Consider the following 14,512-nt stretch of genomic DNA (forward strand, 5'->3'; position numbering starts at 1 on the left):
GACTATCATATATTGCTGGAAAGCCCAGGATGTCCACTTTCCAACGCCGTTGAGAGCGCACCAATTGGGCTTCTGTAGCTTCAGAAAATCCACTTCGAGTGCAGGGAGGTCAGAATCCAACAGCATCTGCAGTCCTTTTTAGTCTCTGAATCAGATTTTTGCTCAGGTCCCTCAATTTCAGCCAGAAAATACCTGAAATTACAGAAAAACACACAAACTCATAGTAAAGTCCAGAAAAGTGAATTTTAACTAAAAACTAATAAAAATATACTAAAAACTAACTAGATCATACTAAAAACATACTAAAAACAATACCAAAAAGCGTACAAATTATCCGCTCATCAATAAACCATTATTTTATGATTCATATTGTGTTTAGTTGAGTGGTTTTTATCAAGTATTTACCCAATTATTCATATGATTAGCATGTATTTACAATTCCTTCCCAAATTGTTCTATGATTGAAAACTTGCTTCCTAAAGATCTTTTAATTGTATATTTTTATTCTCCTTTATACCATTCGATGCCGTGATCTGTGTGTTAAGTGTTTCAGGCTTCATAGAGCAAGAATAGCTTAGAGAATAGAGAGGAAGCTTGCAAAAAGGGAAGGAGCACAAACAACTAGCGGACAGCGACGCGCACGCATGGCTGACGCGTGCGCGCAATTTGGACAAAATTACAGCGACACGTACGCGTGCTTGACGTGTACGCTTGGATTGGAGTTCGCACAAACGACGCGAGCGCGTGCCTGATGCGCTAGCGTGGAGAGGAAAATCGCTGAATGACGCGTACGCGCGATCGATGCGTACGCGTGACATGCGCGATCTGCAGAAATTACAGAATACGCTGGAGATAGTTTCGGGCCACGTTTTGACCCAGAGTTCGGCCCAGAAACACAGATTAAAGTCAGGGAACATGCAGAGACTCAAGATATTAGATACAACATTCATAATATACACAATTTTAGGATTAGATATAGTTTTTAGAGAGAGAGGTTCTCTCATCTCTCTTAGGATTAGGATTAGGATTAGGATTTCTATTAGGATTAGGATTTCTACTTCTTCATCACAGGTTCAATGTTTCTTTAATTTATATTTCTCTTCCATTCTTAGATACTCTAATGCTTTTATTTGATTTATGTTGCCAAATTGGCTTATGAACTTTTTATGTTAGGATTTTCTTAACTAATGCAATTTCAGGTATTTTCAGATATATGATTTTTATTTACCTTTCTACATTCTTGGCTTTGGTTGATTAATTGGTAATTCTTGAGTTGTCAAACTCATTGTGGTTGATAATTGATATCTTTGCTGATTGATTTAGATTCCTATAACTCTAGTCTTTCCTCAGGAGTTGACTAGGACTTTAGGTGTTAAATTGATTTATCCACTTGACTTACCTTCATAGTTAGAGGTTGACTTAGTGGGAGCAAAAACATAATTCTCATCACCATTGATAAGGATAACTAGGATAGGACTTCCAGTTTTCATACTTTGTCAAGAGTTTTTCTTTGCTATTAATTTATTTCCTGCAATTTATTTCTCTTGTTCAAACCTTTTAAAAACCCAAAAATATATCTTTTTTACATAACCAATAATAAATCATACTTCCCTGCAATTCCTTGAGAAGACGACCCGAGGTTTGAATACTTCGGTTTATAAATTTATTGGGTTTTGTTACTTGTGACAACCAAACTTTTGTACGAAAGGATTTTCTGTTGATTTAGAAACTATACTTACAACACGATTATATTCTTATATTTCTTTACCGATAGGAAACTCGATCGTCAGCAGTTCCATGGTAAGGTTATTTTAATAGGTGATTTCAAAGCCATTTCTAATCAATTAGAGAAAGAAGGTGGGGAGTAAAATCTCCCGCTTTTATTGAGGCTTTTAATAATTTTATTGATGATAATTTCCTAATTGATATTGGTATGATTGGAAGACTATTCACTTGGTTGAATAGATGGAGTGGTGATGAGTTAATATAGGAGAGACTAGATCGATTTCTGCTAGGAGTTAATTGGTAGCAGCTATATGCCAATGCATTGGTTTTTAGATTCTCAGGATCATGGTTAGATCATTCTCCTCTTCTCTTAGAATTTAACCCGAGAACTGAGGGATCTAAGTGACGATTCAAATTTCAAAAAAGATGGTGTTCCAATGATGAAATAAGGCAAATTATTAGAGAAGTTTGGCACGAACATATTAATGGTTTAGCCATGTATATCTTAGCTAAAAAAATAAAGCGATGTTGGCATAAGATTGTCAAATGGTAGCAAAAAGAAACAAATCGAATTCGAAGGTGGAGATGAATTCATTACAGTTTGAATTAGGGAAACTCCGTTTAGCAGAATTCATAGTGGTGAAATCACTTTAGAACTAAAGAACAAGCTTGAGAAAGCATTTCAAGATGAAGAATCTTATTGGAAAGATAAATCTAAAATCAAATGACTTAAATATGGTGATCAGAACACAGCTTTTTTCTATCAGAAATCCAAAAATTGATCTAAAGGAACAATTTAGCAACTAAATGACAGCAATGGTGAAATGACTACTTCTAATACTGGAGTTTTTTTTTTGAAACAAGAGGAGCTCAACACAAACGTGGAGCATTTGAAACATAAAGAGCAGAGAACCAAACAAAACAACAATAAAACACCTATTGTTACCACCTAGATCGCTCCACAAATACACATCCTCATGTCATCTCCGGCATTGCCATCAACAACAAAAGGGATCCTGGCATCTCCACTCTTTGTAATTTTGCATAGACATGTTGATAACATCGCCAGCACTTTTTCCTGTATTCTGAAATAATCTCCGATTCCTTTCTAACCAGACGTTCCAAATAACCACGAAGAAGCTTATGAACCACTTCTTACATTCCTCATTCCTAGTTGTTACACCTGTCCAGCTTACAAAGTGCTCCTTTAAAGTAGTCGGAGTAGTCCAATTTATGCCGAAATCAGATAACCAAGCGCACCACACCTGCCATGTAAAATCACAACCAAGAAACAAGTGACAGATATTTTCAACCTCCTTATTACATAGAACACACATAGTATCACCCTGGTTGACAATTCCAAATCTACATAGTCTTTCTTTAGTGTTTACTCTGCCTATTAAAGCAAACCATATAAATAGCTCAACTCTTGGAGGGACTAAGCCTTTCCAGATGGTCTTGGTGAAACTATGCTTGTTACTTCCTCCGGAAGCGTCTCCGCCTGTAGAACCTGCACAAAGGAGTTAGTAGAAAACACACCTTGCCTGTCAAACTTCCATACAACACTATCCTCTCTGTCAGGGGCTAATTTTACCGGCCTTAAGGTTTCATGTAGTTGATTCACAAGTTCCAACTCCCATTGGAATAGCTCACGTCTCCATTGGAAGTTCCAAATCCACTCAAGCCCATCCCAAAACCCACAAACCCCTATGACAAAGCCTTTTTGGGTTGAAACCGAGAACAACCTAGGAAACCTATCCTTCAGGGAACCACAACTCAACCAGACATCCAAAAGTGAGTTCTCCTTCCGTCACCTATCTCCATTGACAAGCCAGTTATCATCTTTTCTTTTATAGGTTGCTCCTTTATCTGTAGGTTGCAAATGTCTTTCCAAGGCCCCCCTCTAGTAGTTAAATCCTGGATGGATAAGAGCTGGTTAGGGGAGAGATCATTACATGAATAGACCACTTTCTTCCACAACGGGCACTCCTCCTTAGAGAATCTCCACCACCACTTAAATAACAGAGCTGTGTTGCGGAGCATCGCATCACCAACTCCTAGTCCGCCTAACCTTTTTGGAGCTTGGACCACTTCCCATTTAACCAAAGTCATGCCATACCCCCCGTCCTCCTTTCCCCACAAGAATCTTCTCTGCAATGAAATCAGTTTCTCCGCAACCGCTTTCGGCATCTTGTATAAGCTTAAATAATATACCGGTAAGCTATTTAAGACAACTTTGATGAGAACCAATTTTTCCGCTTTATTAAGGACCTTGGATTTCCATAAACTGAGCTTGTCCTCTACTTTATCAATTATCGGCTTCCAAGTCTTCACCAACCTCGGATTTGCACCTAAAGAAATCCCCAAGTATTTAACTGGAAGAGCATCTCCTTACACCCCAACAAGCTACACATGCTCTGAACCCACTGTTGATCACAATTTATAGGTATTAAACTCGATTTCTCAAAATTGATGCTTAAACCCGACATCAATTCGAAGCATCATAGAAGCCTTTTATAATTCTTAACAGACTCCTCCTCTAGCAGACAGAACAACACAGTATCATCAGCGAACTGGAGATGTGACAATTCTATATTGTCTCTACCCACGAACAGAGGAGATATCCGACCATTTCTGACTGCCTCCCCAATCATCCTATGTAGAACGTCAACAACAAGTACAAATAGGAACGGAGTAAGAGGATCACCTTGTCTCAGACCTCTATCCATCTTGAACGGTTTAGTTGGTGAACCATTTACCAATACTGACATAGTGGCTGTGCAGACACACTCCATAACCCACTTTCTCCACCTAAGGCCAAATCCCATCTTCTGCAGGACAATGTCCATAAACCTCCACCTGACCCTATCATATGCCTTTTGAAAATCCAGCTTGATTATCGCCGCTTCCTTCTTCCTCAATTTGAGCCAATGTATAGTTTCACAAGCAATCAGAGCCCCATCATGTATTTTCCATCCCTTTACAAATGCACTCTGAGTTTCTCCAACCAGACCTGGCATAACTGATCTCATCCTGCTAACCAAAACCTTGGAAATCACCTTATACACACAACCAACCATGCTAATTGGACGAAGGTCCTTAATCTCCTTAGCACCAGTAAACTTCGGCGCCAATGCCACCCATGTGAGATTAGAGTCTTTCGGTAGCCTAGAGGTTTGAAAGAATCCTAGCACCGCTGCCGTGAACTCAGTCCCAATTTCCTCCCAACACTTTTTAATAAAGTTCATGTTGTACCCATCACTTCCTGGTGCCTTAGATGATTCACAGTCCCACACGGCGTCTTTTATCTCCTCAGGCGACGGCAAAACCTCCAATGCTTCATCATGTTCCACATCTATCATATTTACCAGTCCATCTCTGAAACCCACCATAGAAGCCTCCTCCTGGTAATATAATTTCTTATAGAACTCTCTGATAGCAATTTTTATCCTTGCTTGATTTCTGGTTAGCCTTCCATTAATAACCAGTGCATCAATCCTGTTATTCCTCCTTCTAGTTGAAGCTACGTTGTGAAAGTACCTGGTATTTTTGTCCATGTCCTTCGCGAGGTGGGATCGCGACATCTGTTTCTAGTGCAGTTCCTTCCTTACATACCACTTCTTACAGCACGTCACCAACGCCTTCCTTCTTGCCTCCACTGTTCCATCAAATACATCATTGCTTACCATGTCGTCTATCTTCTTTATCTCTTCCTCAAACTTCGTAATTTTCTTATCCATGTCTCCAAAATTATCTCGATGCCACCTTCCCAGCGGATTTGTCAAGGCCTTCAATTTTTCTGTGAACTGTATATTCCCTAATCCCCTCCATTCCTCCTTGACCATTCTTAGGAAGCCTTCATGTGTAAACCACGAGTCAAGGCTCCGGAAAGGCCTAGGTCCATATCTCACACTAGTATCTTCTACTATCATAGGACAGTGATCTGACAAGCCCTGTGGTCTTCCTCTCAAGCGAATCTCTGGGAACTCCTCCACCCATTCTAAATTCACCAAGACTCTATCAATCTGGCTACAGGATCGTCCTATGAACCAGGTAAACTTCCTGTCATTAAGCGGTAGGTCTACCAGATGCATATCTTGTATCCAGTTTTTAAACTCTTCGGCAGAAATTGATAAGTTGACATTACCTTTCCTTTCTTCTATATGGACAATCTCGTTAAAGTCACCCATGAAGCAACAAGGTACCTGACATAATCCAGCTGTATAGCTCAACTCTTCCCAAATAATAAGTTTTTCGTCTCTGGTATGGGCACCATAAATCAAGAAAAATGCACAATTGAAGCTGTTCTGCAAAATTACCCCTTCTACACATAACCATCTCTCCCCTTTATAACAATTATTCATTTTAAAGCTCATTTCATCCCACATTAACAACAAACCTCCCGACGCACCATCAGACTCAACAAATTCCCACCCAACACTACCTTGTCCCCAGAATCTTGATACATCAAATCTAGTTACTGCAAGCTTTTTAGTTTCAATCAGACCTAACATGTCTAGTTTATATTTTTTCTTCATATCCTTTATCATTCTCACTTTGCCGTCCCCCCTCAATCCCCTCACATTCCAAGAACAAAAAATCATTTTAAAATATTATTACACACCTTACTTTTATTCTTAGGTCTGCTTCGTCTTGCTTTCGCCTTTTGTTTTGCCAATCTTCTTTCCTGTGCATTTTCTTCATTTTGAGCTTGGAGGGCGGCCATGATATCGTCTTCTTCGTTGTACAGCGTGGCTCCAGACTCCACAGCTATTTCCCATGTCCTCCTGTTTTCCAACATTTGCTCGTCCAGCGTTGAACTCTGGTTGTCACCGATATCTTCATATTCATCTCCATCACCCTTCCTGGTAGTAATCCCAGCTCTATCTCCACTCGGCATCAACCTCCCCTGCCCATTCTTCGAACCATTACAGACATTTACAGCATCGTTGACCACATCTTTCCTATTATCCGAGCTAGTGCTTGCAATTTTTGCAGTGGTTTTGTTCTCCTCGTCTGAACCGTTTCCTCCTTCAATGTCCCCAAGGTTGCCCTCATCACTAACATCCCCATTTCCGCCATGTATGCCTACCATAGCCCCAGCATCTCCTAAGCCAGCCACTAACCGAAATCCTGGGATTACACTCCCGTTCATCCCTGGAGCCCGACCGTCATCCAATTCCTCTGGATTCGCCATCAACTCCTCACGCCCAACCGCCTCAGCGCAGCCACCTCTGCCCTCGACAGCCGGCTCACCCTCATCCCCGTTAGCCGTCCCAATCACACACCATCCCTCCAATCCCTGGCTCGCATGGATTCACGTAAGCCTCCAGCCCCTAGTTTTCGCGAGGACGGGGGGGAAGCAGCGCCGCGATCTCCCTTCATCGCTCCTGTGGTATTTTCGCGCTGGGCAACAGTGTTGCAGACCCATGGCGAGCTCCGCTTCCTTCGACCCGCCTCATCCTGACCCGGTCCAGCCTTGTCAACCGCTGCTTCAGCGTTCCTTCTTGCTGCCACTACGAGGAGTTCTGGCCCAGCAGCATTTTGTGGCCCAAACCGGTTTCTCTTCTCCTTGGGCCAAGTATCTTTAGTGTATTTTTTTGTTTTTATACTCCTTCTAGCACCCCTTAGCAGCCCACGGTCCAAATCCTCTACCTCCCAAGAAATGGTTCTATCAGAATCCTCATTACTCCCCAAATCAGTGTTCCCCACCAAATCCGCATGCCCTTCAATGCTTGATTTGAACGTTACCTGATTGTGTTGATTGTCAATTAAAGTCACATTGATCCATTCATTCAAAATACTTTCAGAAATTACCCTTCTATCTTCCACTACGCCATCCTCCTGTGCCACCGCCATCAGCAGTTCTTCTTCCGGGCTAAAGCATTCTGCTCGATTTATGTGCCCCACCATCATGCCAATCGCAACTGAGCCGCTGCCTGAAACAATTTCTCTTTGCACCTCGCCGGTAGTGCTTTCATTAGGGTTATTATTCAACTTATAACTAGTTCCAGGCGTCTCATGTCCCACCTCCTTTACCATAACATCAAACCTGCTAATGCCAATTGTAATGTGTATTCACTCGTTAATCACATTCATAAAAGATATATCAATTTGTACTCGTCCCACACTGAAATAATTGCAGGATTCTGTCATCGTATCGCAACCAACCACTTCACCCCATTGACTCCCGATGGTTTTGAATGTTTCCATGGACCAGGCATGCAGCGGCACTCCAAAACATTCTAGGCACACTCTTCGGGTTTCACTCTGCTGCGATTCCTCCCATCTTCAAACGCTATGAAAAAACTGAAGAAGACTGTTCATATTAAAGGTGTATGCCTTCGGCGCTTAACACACTATCAAATGTCAGTAAGACTTTGTAAGCTCCCAGTTCTCGTACATGGGTGACTCGGGGCAAATTTTTTGCAATCTGTTCTTCCAAGGATCTGAAGTTAATAGCAGTTGTTGTCCCTCCCACTAGGCTTCTCTGTAACCATTCCATATTTTCTTTTGCTACAGATACTTCCACCTTCTTTGTCCCTCCATTTCCATGTGGATCGAGGCTTTTCTCTTCCTTGCCCACTTCTGTTGTATTCGCTCGGGCCACTACCTCCTGACATAGCGGCTTGAGAGCAATCGTGTTTTGATCAACGTTTGTTTCCGTGGTTCTCTGGACTCCATTCGTATATGACTTCCTTCTGTACTTGGCTTCTCCTACAAAAACAACTTTACCCCTCAATCTCGTGCGATTCATTTCCCTTATAGCCTTCTAAGCTCCTCCCTTTGTAGCGTAACGGATGAACGCAAAGATATATACATTATCACTTCTTTGTTTTTGTGATAAGTATATATCATTTATGCGTCCCGTCTAGTTAAACAAATGAACCAGCTCTCTTTTCGATACATCATTCGGAAGATTGTCCACAAAAATTGAAAAAGACTCATTTTCAAGTTTTCGATACTCTTCTCGGTTCCAGACTCTCGGATCTTTGTCCTGTTCCCTAAGTGTAGTAATTTTGAATCTACGGTTACAGCTCACATGAACGGTAGGTTTCAAAGACCAATGACCATGGAAGAAATGAAACATGCTACATTTAGTATTCATCCCAAAGTGTTTTAGGAGATGATGGAATACAACAATGGAGATGCTTAACTCGTTGAAGAATGCTAACTGAAATTGTCAATTACTTGCCATTATTTACTGGTACTGTTGGAAAGTTCACAACTAGTTAGTCTTTAAAGGTTCTACTTCAATGTAAATTGCTCCGTAAAATTCAAAGGAATTAACTCGCCGTCTCCATAAAAAAAATTTTAGTTTTATTCAATTCGACTTATTATTTTTTTTTTTCTAGATTTTTTTTAGTTTTTGACCATGCACGGTTGGACGTATACTTTTAGTGTATTATTTTGGGAGATTCTCACTTTTTATTATATTATTCACCTTTAAATATTTTGTATTTTATTTTTTAATAATTAGTAAAATATAATATATTACCTTTAAAAAAAATACCAAATACGAATGAAGGGAGGAGCATGTGATGAGCTGAAGCAACCTGTGTCATTTACGTGATTAATTAGTTATTTAGTTATATAATATTTAATTTATTATTCTAAAATTAGTTGATAGTTTCGTTTAGTCTGGAAACTTCTAGACATTTCTAAAATCGAGACCAATCGTTTTCGGTTGACCCGACCCAATAAGTTAGCCCGTATTGTCCAGGTCAGGTTGGTGGCATGGCAGAACCTTTTACAGTTTGCTTTCTTGGAAACAGTAATAACTTGATACCACTTTTCTTCACCCATTTATCTTCCAACTCTTGTTCTTTTCTTCAGCTCCACAACAATAATATAATACATGCTGTAGCTTCTGCCCTGCGGCAAAACCCATTCCCCGGTTCGGTGTTTTCTTTGGAATCCCAATCACCAATTTTACCGTTTACTCACATGCTTCAACAGGTTCATTTCTCATTTATTTATTTGTTTATAATTTTTTATATTGTTCTTGTTATCATGATACAATTGTAAAGTTCACATTGGGAATTTGATTTTTTTTAGTTTTTTTTTAACATTTGGTCCTTAATTCCGGGCGGACATTAAAAATCGAAAACGAAAAATTATGCTGCTTGTTGATGCTAAATGATATGGATTCAAACTTATCTAATAGATGTTGGTTCAAATTCAATTTTTGTAGAATGAATGGTGTAGTTTGGTATCACGACTCAAGGCTTAATTATCAATTAGGTGAATTGGAAAGTGGATACTAATGCCACCTCTATGAAATTCCAGACTTGTTGGAATTGTTCTTGGAACATGCATGAATAGTTACTAGTTTAATTTTGTATATATTTGTGTCTGACATGTATAATTGAGATAAGTAGAACCTATATTTAGGTTTGAATGGTTTCTTAAACCTATAGAGTAGATGGTGGCATAAATCAAGAGTCACATAATCACTTGCCTAATATGTATTCAAAGTTGATTGTGTGCTGTTTTGGATTTCTGATATAGTTGTTGGTTTGTACATAATTTTAAAGTAAATGATATATTAGTTTGGTCTGTCAATGTGGGTTAGGCTAAGTGCCAGGGAAGGGGGGATATAATGAATTCACATTTCCGTTTTTTTTAAAGAAACTCTATTTATTTTTGGAAAGGAAGCCTGCTGTTTTTGAACACTTAGAATTTGAGCCTTCTAGATGTTCAGATTGTTTCATTTCTTTCTGTTTTGAAACCTCATGGTTGCATTAGTGTTATCTTTTTCATTCCGGTAGTAAGATCATGAACTTCTAAGTTATTCTCCAATTGTCCCGGATTGATTAGTTGCTGCATATTAATATCAAAATTTTGAAAAAAGTCAACATAGATATGGATGCCCACAGAATGCTGTTGTTAAAAGTTAAAACATGGTACTTTATCGAATGTGGTTTTAACTAGCCATCTGTTGGCAATAGCATTTGTTGTGTTGATGTTTCTAAGTTAAATAGATTATTTGGCAGCAACTATCTTGCACCAGTTTGAGATTTTTATTCCAGAAGAAATTGATAAATAATAACAATTATGCTGATGTAACCAACTAACACTATTAACTCTACTACTAATTTCAAAATGATATGAAATGTATATATCCATGATCAACAATTCAAAACTTCAAAATCTAGTGAATGGGTTTTCTGGATAATTCAGGTAGCCACTGGCATATAAATTTTATGGAGAGATTATTGTAAATTGTGAATATGCATATCCCTATTAATCTCATTCTTGATGTTTTCTAATGAATATACTTTTAATTCAGGCAATGTAAACATGAGTGTTTGCTTTCCTTTTAGTCAGTCTTCAATAAGTGCTGTTGTCGTGAAGGGTCGTACTCACCTGTTGATGAGCAGTAACATCTGTGGTCTTTGGTCCCAAGGAAAATCCAGTTTATATTCTTCCAATTTGTGCCCTTCGCAGTTGCAGATAAATCATGTTGGTCTTTCTTGTTGCGCAAGATCTTCTATGGGCCAAACAATAAGAGGTTACCTTGGATCATGCTGCTCCAAGCAAAGGGGCAACCTTCAAATTTGTAGTTCTATAGCACCTCGGAAGAGACATCATGAAATTTCATTGGCATGCCAAAGTTTGAATATGAGGCTTTTGGTACCTAACCAAAAGAAGCTTCCCAAAGTTAAGTGTAATGTGGGACCAGTATCTTGGCCACGTGGATGTGCATCAGTTGGCTTGATACTTGGATTACTTGTATGCAATTTAAGCTCTGAACCTGTATATGCTGACACAGATCTTGAAAATGGAAAGAGAAATGACCAAAACGTGTGCGAATCAAATGTAGCGATGTCGCATGGGAAGAAAGTCTACACTGACTATTCTGTGACTGGTGAGCTGCGCATTCTGCCAATACTCTATACACATTTACACACTTATTTTCAGTGTTTCACATTAATATTTTGAACTACACATATATAAGGACCTAGGAGTTTTTGTTTAATTCCACTGCACTGCTACTGAAACTTACCATGCTGAGCAGGAATACCTGGGGATGGAAGATGTTTATTTCGCTCGGTTGCTCATGGGGCTTGCTTGAGGTCTGGAAAACCTCCTCCTAGTGAAAGCCATCAGAGACAATTGGCAGATGAATTACGCTCCAAAGTATGTTTTAAGTATCACTACACTTCATCCCATTAAGTTTATTAGTTTAGATCCCTCCTACTTCCACAAAAATAAAAAGGAAAAATGCAAAACAGAAGAAAATTGGACAAAATATATGTTGATACAGTTCTAATTGGCTGCTTAATTTATATTGACTAATGTTACTTTCTTCATTTAAAATTATTCTTATGGTAACTTGCAAATTAAGGTGTTTATAGTCATATATGGTGACTTCATCTCTACTATGTGTAGTCGTTGATGTTTTTTTTATTTTTGTCTATTCTATTTTCTCAGGTTGCTGATGAGTTTATCAAAAGAAGGGAAGAGACAGAGTGGTGAGTCTTCATCTTGGAATGTTTTCGGGAATCTGGTACTGCATCACAAAAATATCATTGTCTTGAAATCATAGATTCTTGTTTCAATCTCTATATTTTTTTTGTCATGTATACAAAACTTCTGTATGTAAGGAGCAAAACAGAGAAACAGAGAAACTAGAGAATGATCTTCCCCCTGTAAACATTCCTATAAGACTAACCCCTCAAGCACTGATGCATTTTATTTGAATAAATTTAAGAGCATGCCTTTTTTTTTTTTTCCACCTCATAAGATCTCTCTTAGTGATTTTGGCTATAACAATCTTAAATACAAAAGCTAATAAAAAACAAGCTAATCCAGCAAACATGAGTTGGAGACCTTCTCAAGAATTGTTTCACTGAATTTGTCATTTTCACTTCTTTTAGAAATTAAGTACAATTGTTGTAATATGATTTATTCAATAAAATCTGTCACATGTCATGAGTGTCAGCTTCCTCTTATCGAATAAAAGTGATAGAATTAACAAATGGTCTACAGATCTTAAATAAAATACAATAAAGCTGCAAAGATAGCTCTATCTCCATTCCTCTGTTCATTTGCAATGAATTATTGTCTTTTGCTAATAAAGATGTTTGTCTAATGATATGATCAGGTTTATTGAAGGTGATTTTGATACTTATATTTCACAAATAAGGAAGCCTCATGTTTGGGGAGGTGAGCCTGAATTGTTCATTGCTTCACATGTATTGAAGTAAGTCCCTCCCTTTTGGCCAGTTAAATTCACCATCCTTGTGCATTTTATGCACTATGCACACTTGGTTTTTTATCTCACAGGAGTCATGTTATGCAGGATGCCAATCACAGTGTACATGTATGATAGGGATGCTGGTGGCTTGATATCAATTGCTGAGTATGGCCAGGAGTATGGCAAGGAGAATCCAATTAGAGTTCTCTACCATGGATTTGGTCATTATGATGCACTGGAGATCCCTAGAAGGAAGGGTCCTAAACCAAGGCTGTAAGATTTTATATGAGATGTAAAAGAGATTATACCCAATATTCATTTCCTTTAGTAACATTATAATGACGGATAAATGGTATAGACGGCCCCAGTGAAATGCAATATGCACTTTATGCTGAATGCACATAGCGGTTTATGTTCTTAAGCTTTTGTGTTGATTTGGGAAAAATAAAATGGGTCAAATGAGTTTTTGTTCTCTGTTAGAAATATAATCCTTATGTGTCTTTTCCTATCAGCTTAAGTTTTTAGGAGAAGTGATTTCAAAACATGGTATAGAGTTTTTCTGACTGAAAAATCTAAAGTTTGATCCTTGTTATATGAAAAAAAATATTAGCATAAGATAAATAAAAAGAAAAGCAAGCTTATACAAAAAATTCAAATGAGTCTAAGAGTTTCTTGTTTGAGAAGCTAGTCAGTTATGTATTTCTTTTTAGGCCAATTCTATGGTGTCTATGCTTTAGTGCCTAAATTTTGCTTAACTTTCTTTTTGTAGTAAGTTTTGAATTTTTAAAAATGATTTATTTTTATATCTTTTAAATTAAATATTGATTTTTAACTCTTTTTAGTAAATAGGCACCACATTTTAGGCACCATAGCATTCACCTTCTTTTTATTAGCTTAAACTTTTGTAAAAAGTGATTTCATAATACTCCCTATAAAATTATCAAATTTTATGGTTTTGATCTCTGTAATTTTTTAAATGGTTTTGGTCTAAAAATTTTCGTAAGTGAGAGCGGTGCTTGTGGAAGTCTGGAAGAGGATTATGAATGGGTATTACGCTTGATCTATCTGAATGTTGAATGATAGTAGAATGAATTTTACTTCTGTAATTTTTGGACCAAAACTATAAGAAAATTCTTGCATGGAGCAAATCGTAAATTACTTTGCAAGGACTCAACTTATTTTATCATAAAATAAAGTAGGAATGCCTTTAACCTCATGTGGACCTTAAAAGGGTTTGACTTAGCTACTTTAAGCTCTTTTTCTGTGAGTGGTAGATATAGTGGTCTCCTCCTTCTCATGCTCCACCACTTAAGTGGTTTGCATGCTTCTTGCATCCATTGAGAAGAAAAGCATGTAGTATCTGTCAAAGTTAAAGTTTTGGAACTAAGTTATGCTGCAGAATCAGAATATTGTTTTTCACTTCGTCTTATGCAAGCTTGGAATAGGATGAGATTGCCATCTCCAAATGTTGAAAAGTTTCCATGGTTGCAGGAATAAGGCTATCTACCCTTTATGCATTCTGCACTCTACACTCAGATGCTGCTTTTTATATACTTCTATGCTATCATATTCATCCGTTAGCTT

The 14,512-nt window shown here is 38.2% G+C and overlaps 2 protein-coding genes across 3 annotated transcripts; one reads left to right on the forward strand and one right to left on the reverse strand.

Annotated features, from left to right (window-relative positions):
• Positions 1–5,315: 5,315 nt before the first annotated feature.
• On the reverse strand, positions 5,316–6,239 carry LOC107474701 (uncharacterized). The gene has a single exon (XM_016094342.1). It carries the CDS (start codon positions 6,237–6,239, stop codon positions 5,316–5,318), a length of 924 nt encoding a protein of 307 aa, XP_015949828.1.
• A 3,233-nt stretch (positions 6,240–9,472) lies between these two features.
• LOC107474698 (OVARIAN TUMOR DOMAIN-containing deubiquitinating enzyme 4) lies at positions 9,473–13,349 on the forward strand. 2 transcript variants are annotated; one of them, XM_016094338.3, is made up of 6 exons: positions 9,473–9,684; positions 11,176–11,596; positions 11,747–11,868; positions 12,163–12,203; positions 12,836–12,934; positions 13,034–13,349. In XM_016094338.3, exons 1-6 carry the CDS (start codon positions 9,673–9,675, stop codon positions 13,203–13,205), a joined length of 867 nt encoding a protein of 288 aa, XP_015949824.1. In that variant the 5' UTR covers positions 9,473–9,672; the 3' UTR covers positions 13,206–13,349. The 2 variants fall into 2 exon arrangements, with proteins under 2 accessions (XP_015949824.1, XP_015949825.1); XM_016094339.3 differs by lacking the exon at positions 9,473–9,684 and having other exon boundaries at positions 11,020–11,596.
• The last annotated feature ends 1,163 nt before the right edge of the window (positions 13,350–14,512 follow it).

The sequence above is a fragment of the Arachis duranensis genome, chromosome 2, assembly GCF_000817695.3.
Source record: "Arachis duranensis cultivar V14167 chromosome 2, aradu.V14167.gnm2.J7QH, whole genome shotgun sequence".
Lineage (NCBI taxonomy): Eukaryota > Viridiplantae > Streptophyta > Magnoliopsida > Fabales > Fabaceae > Arachis > Arachis duranensis.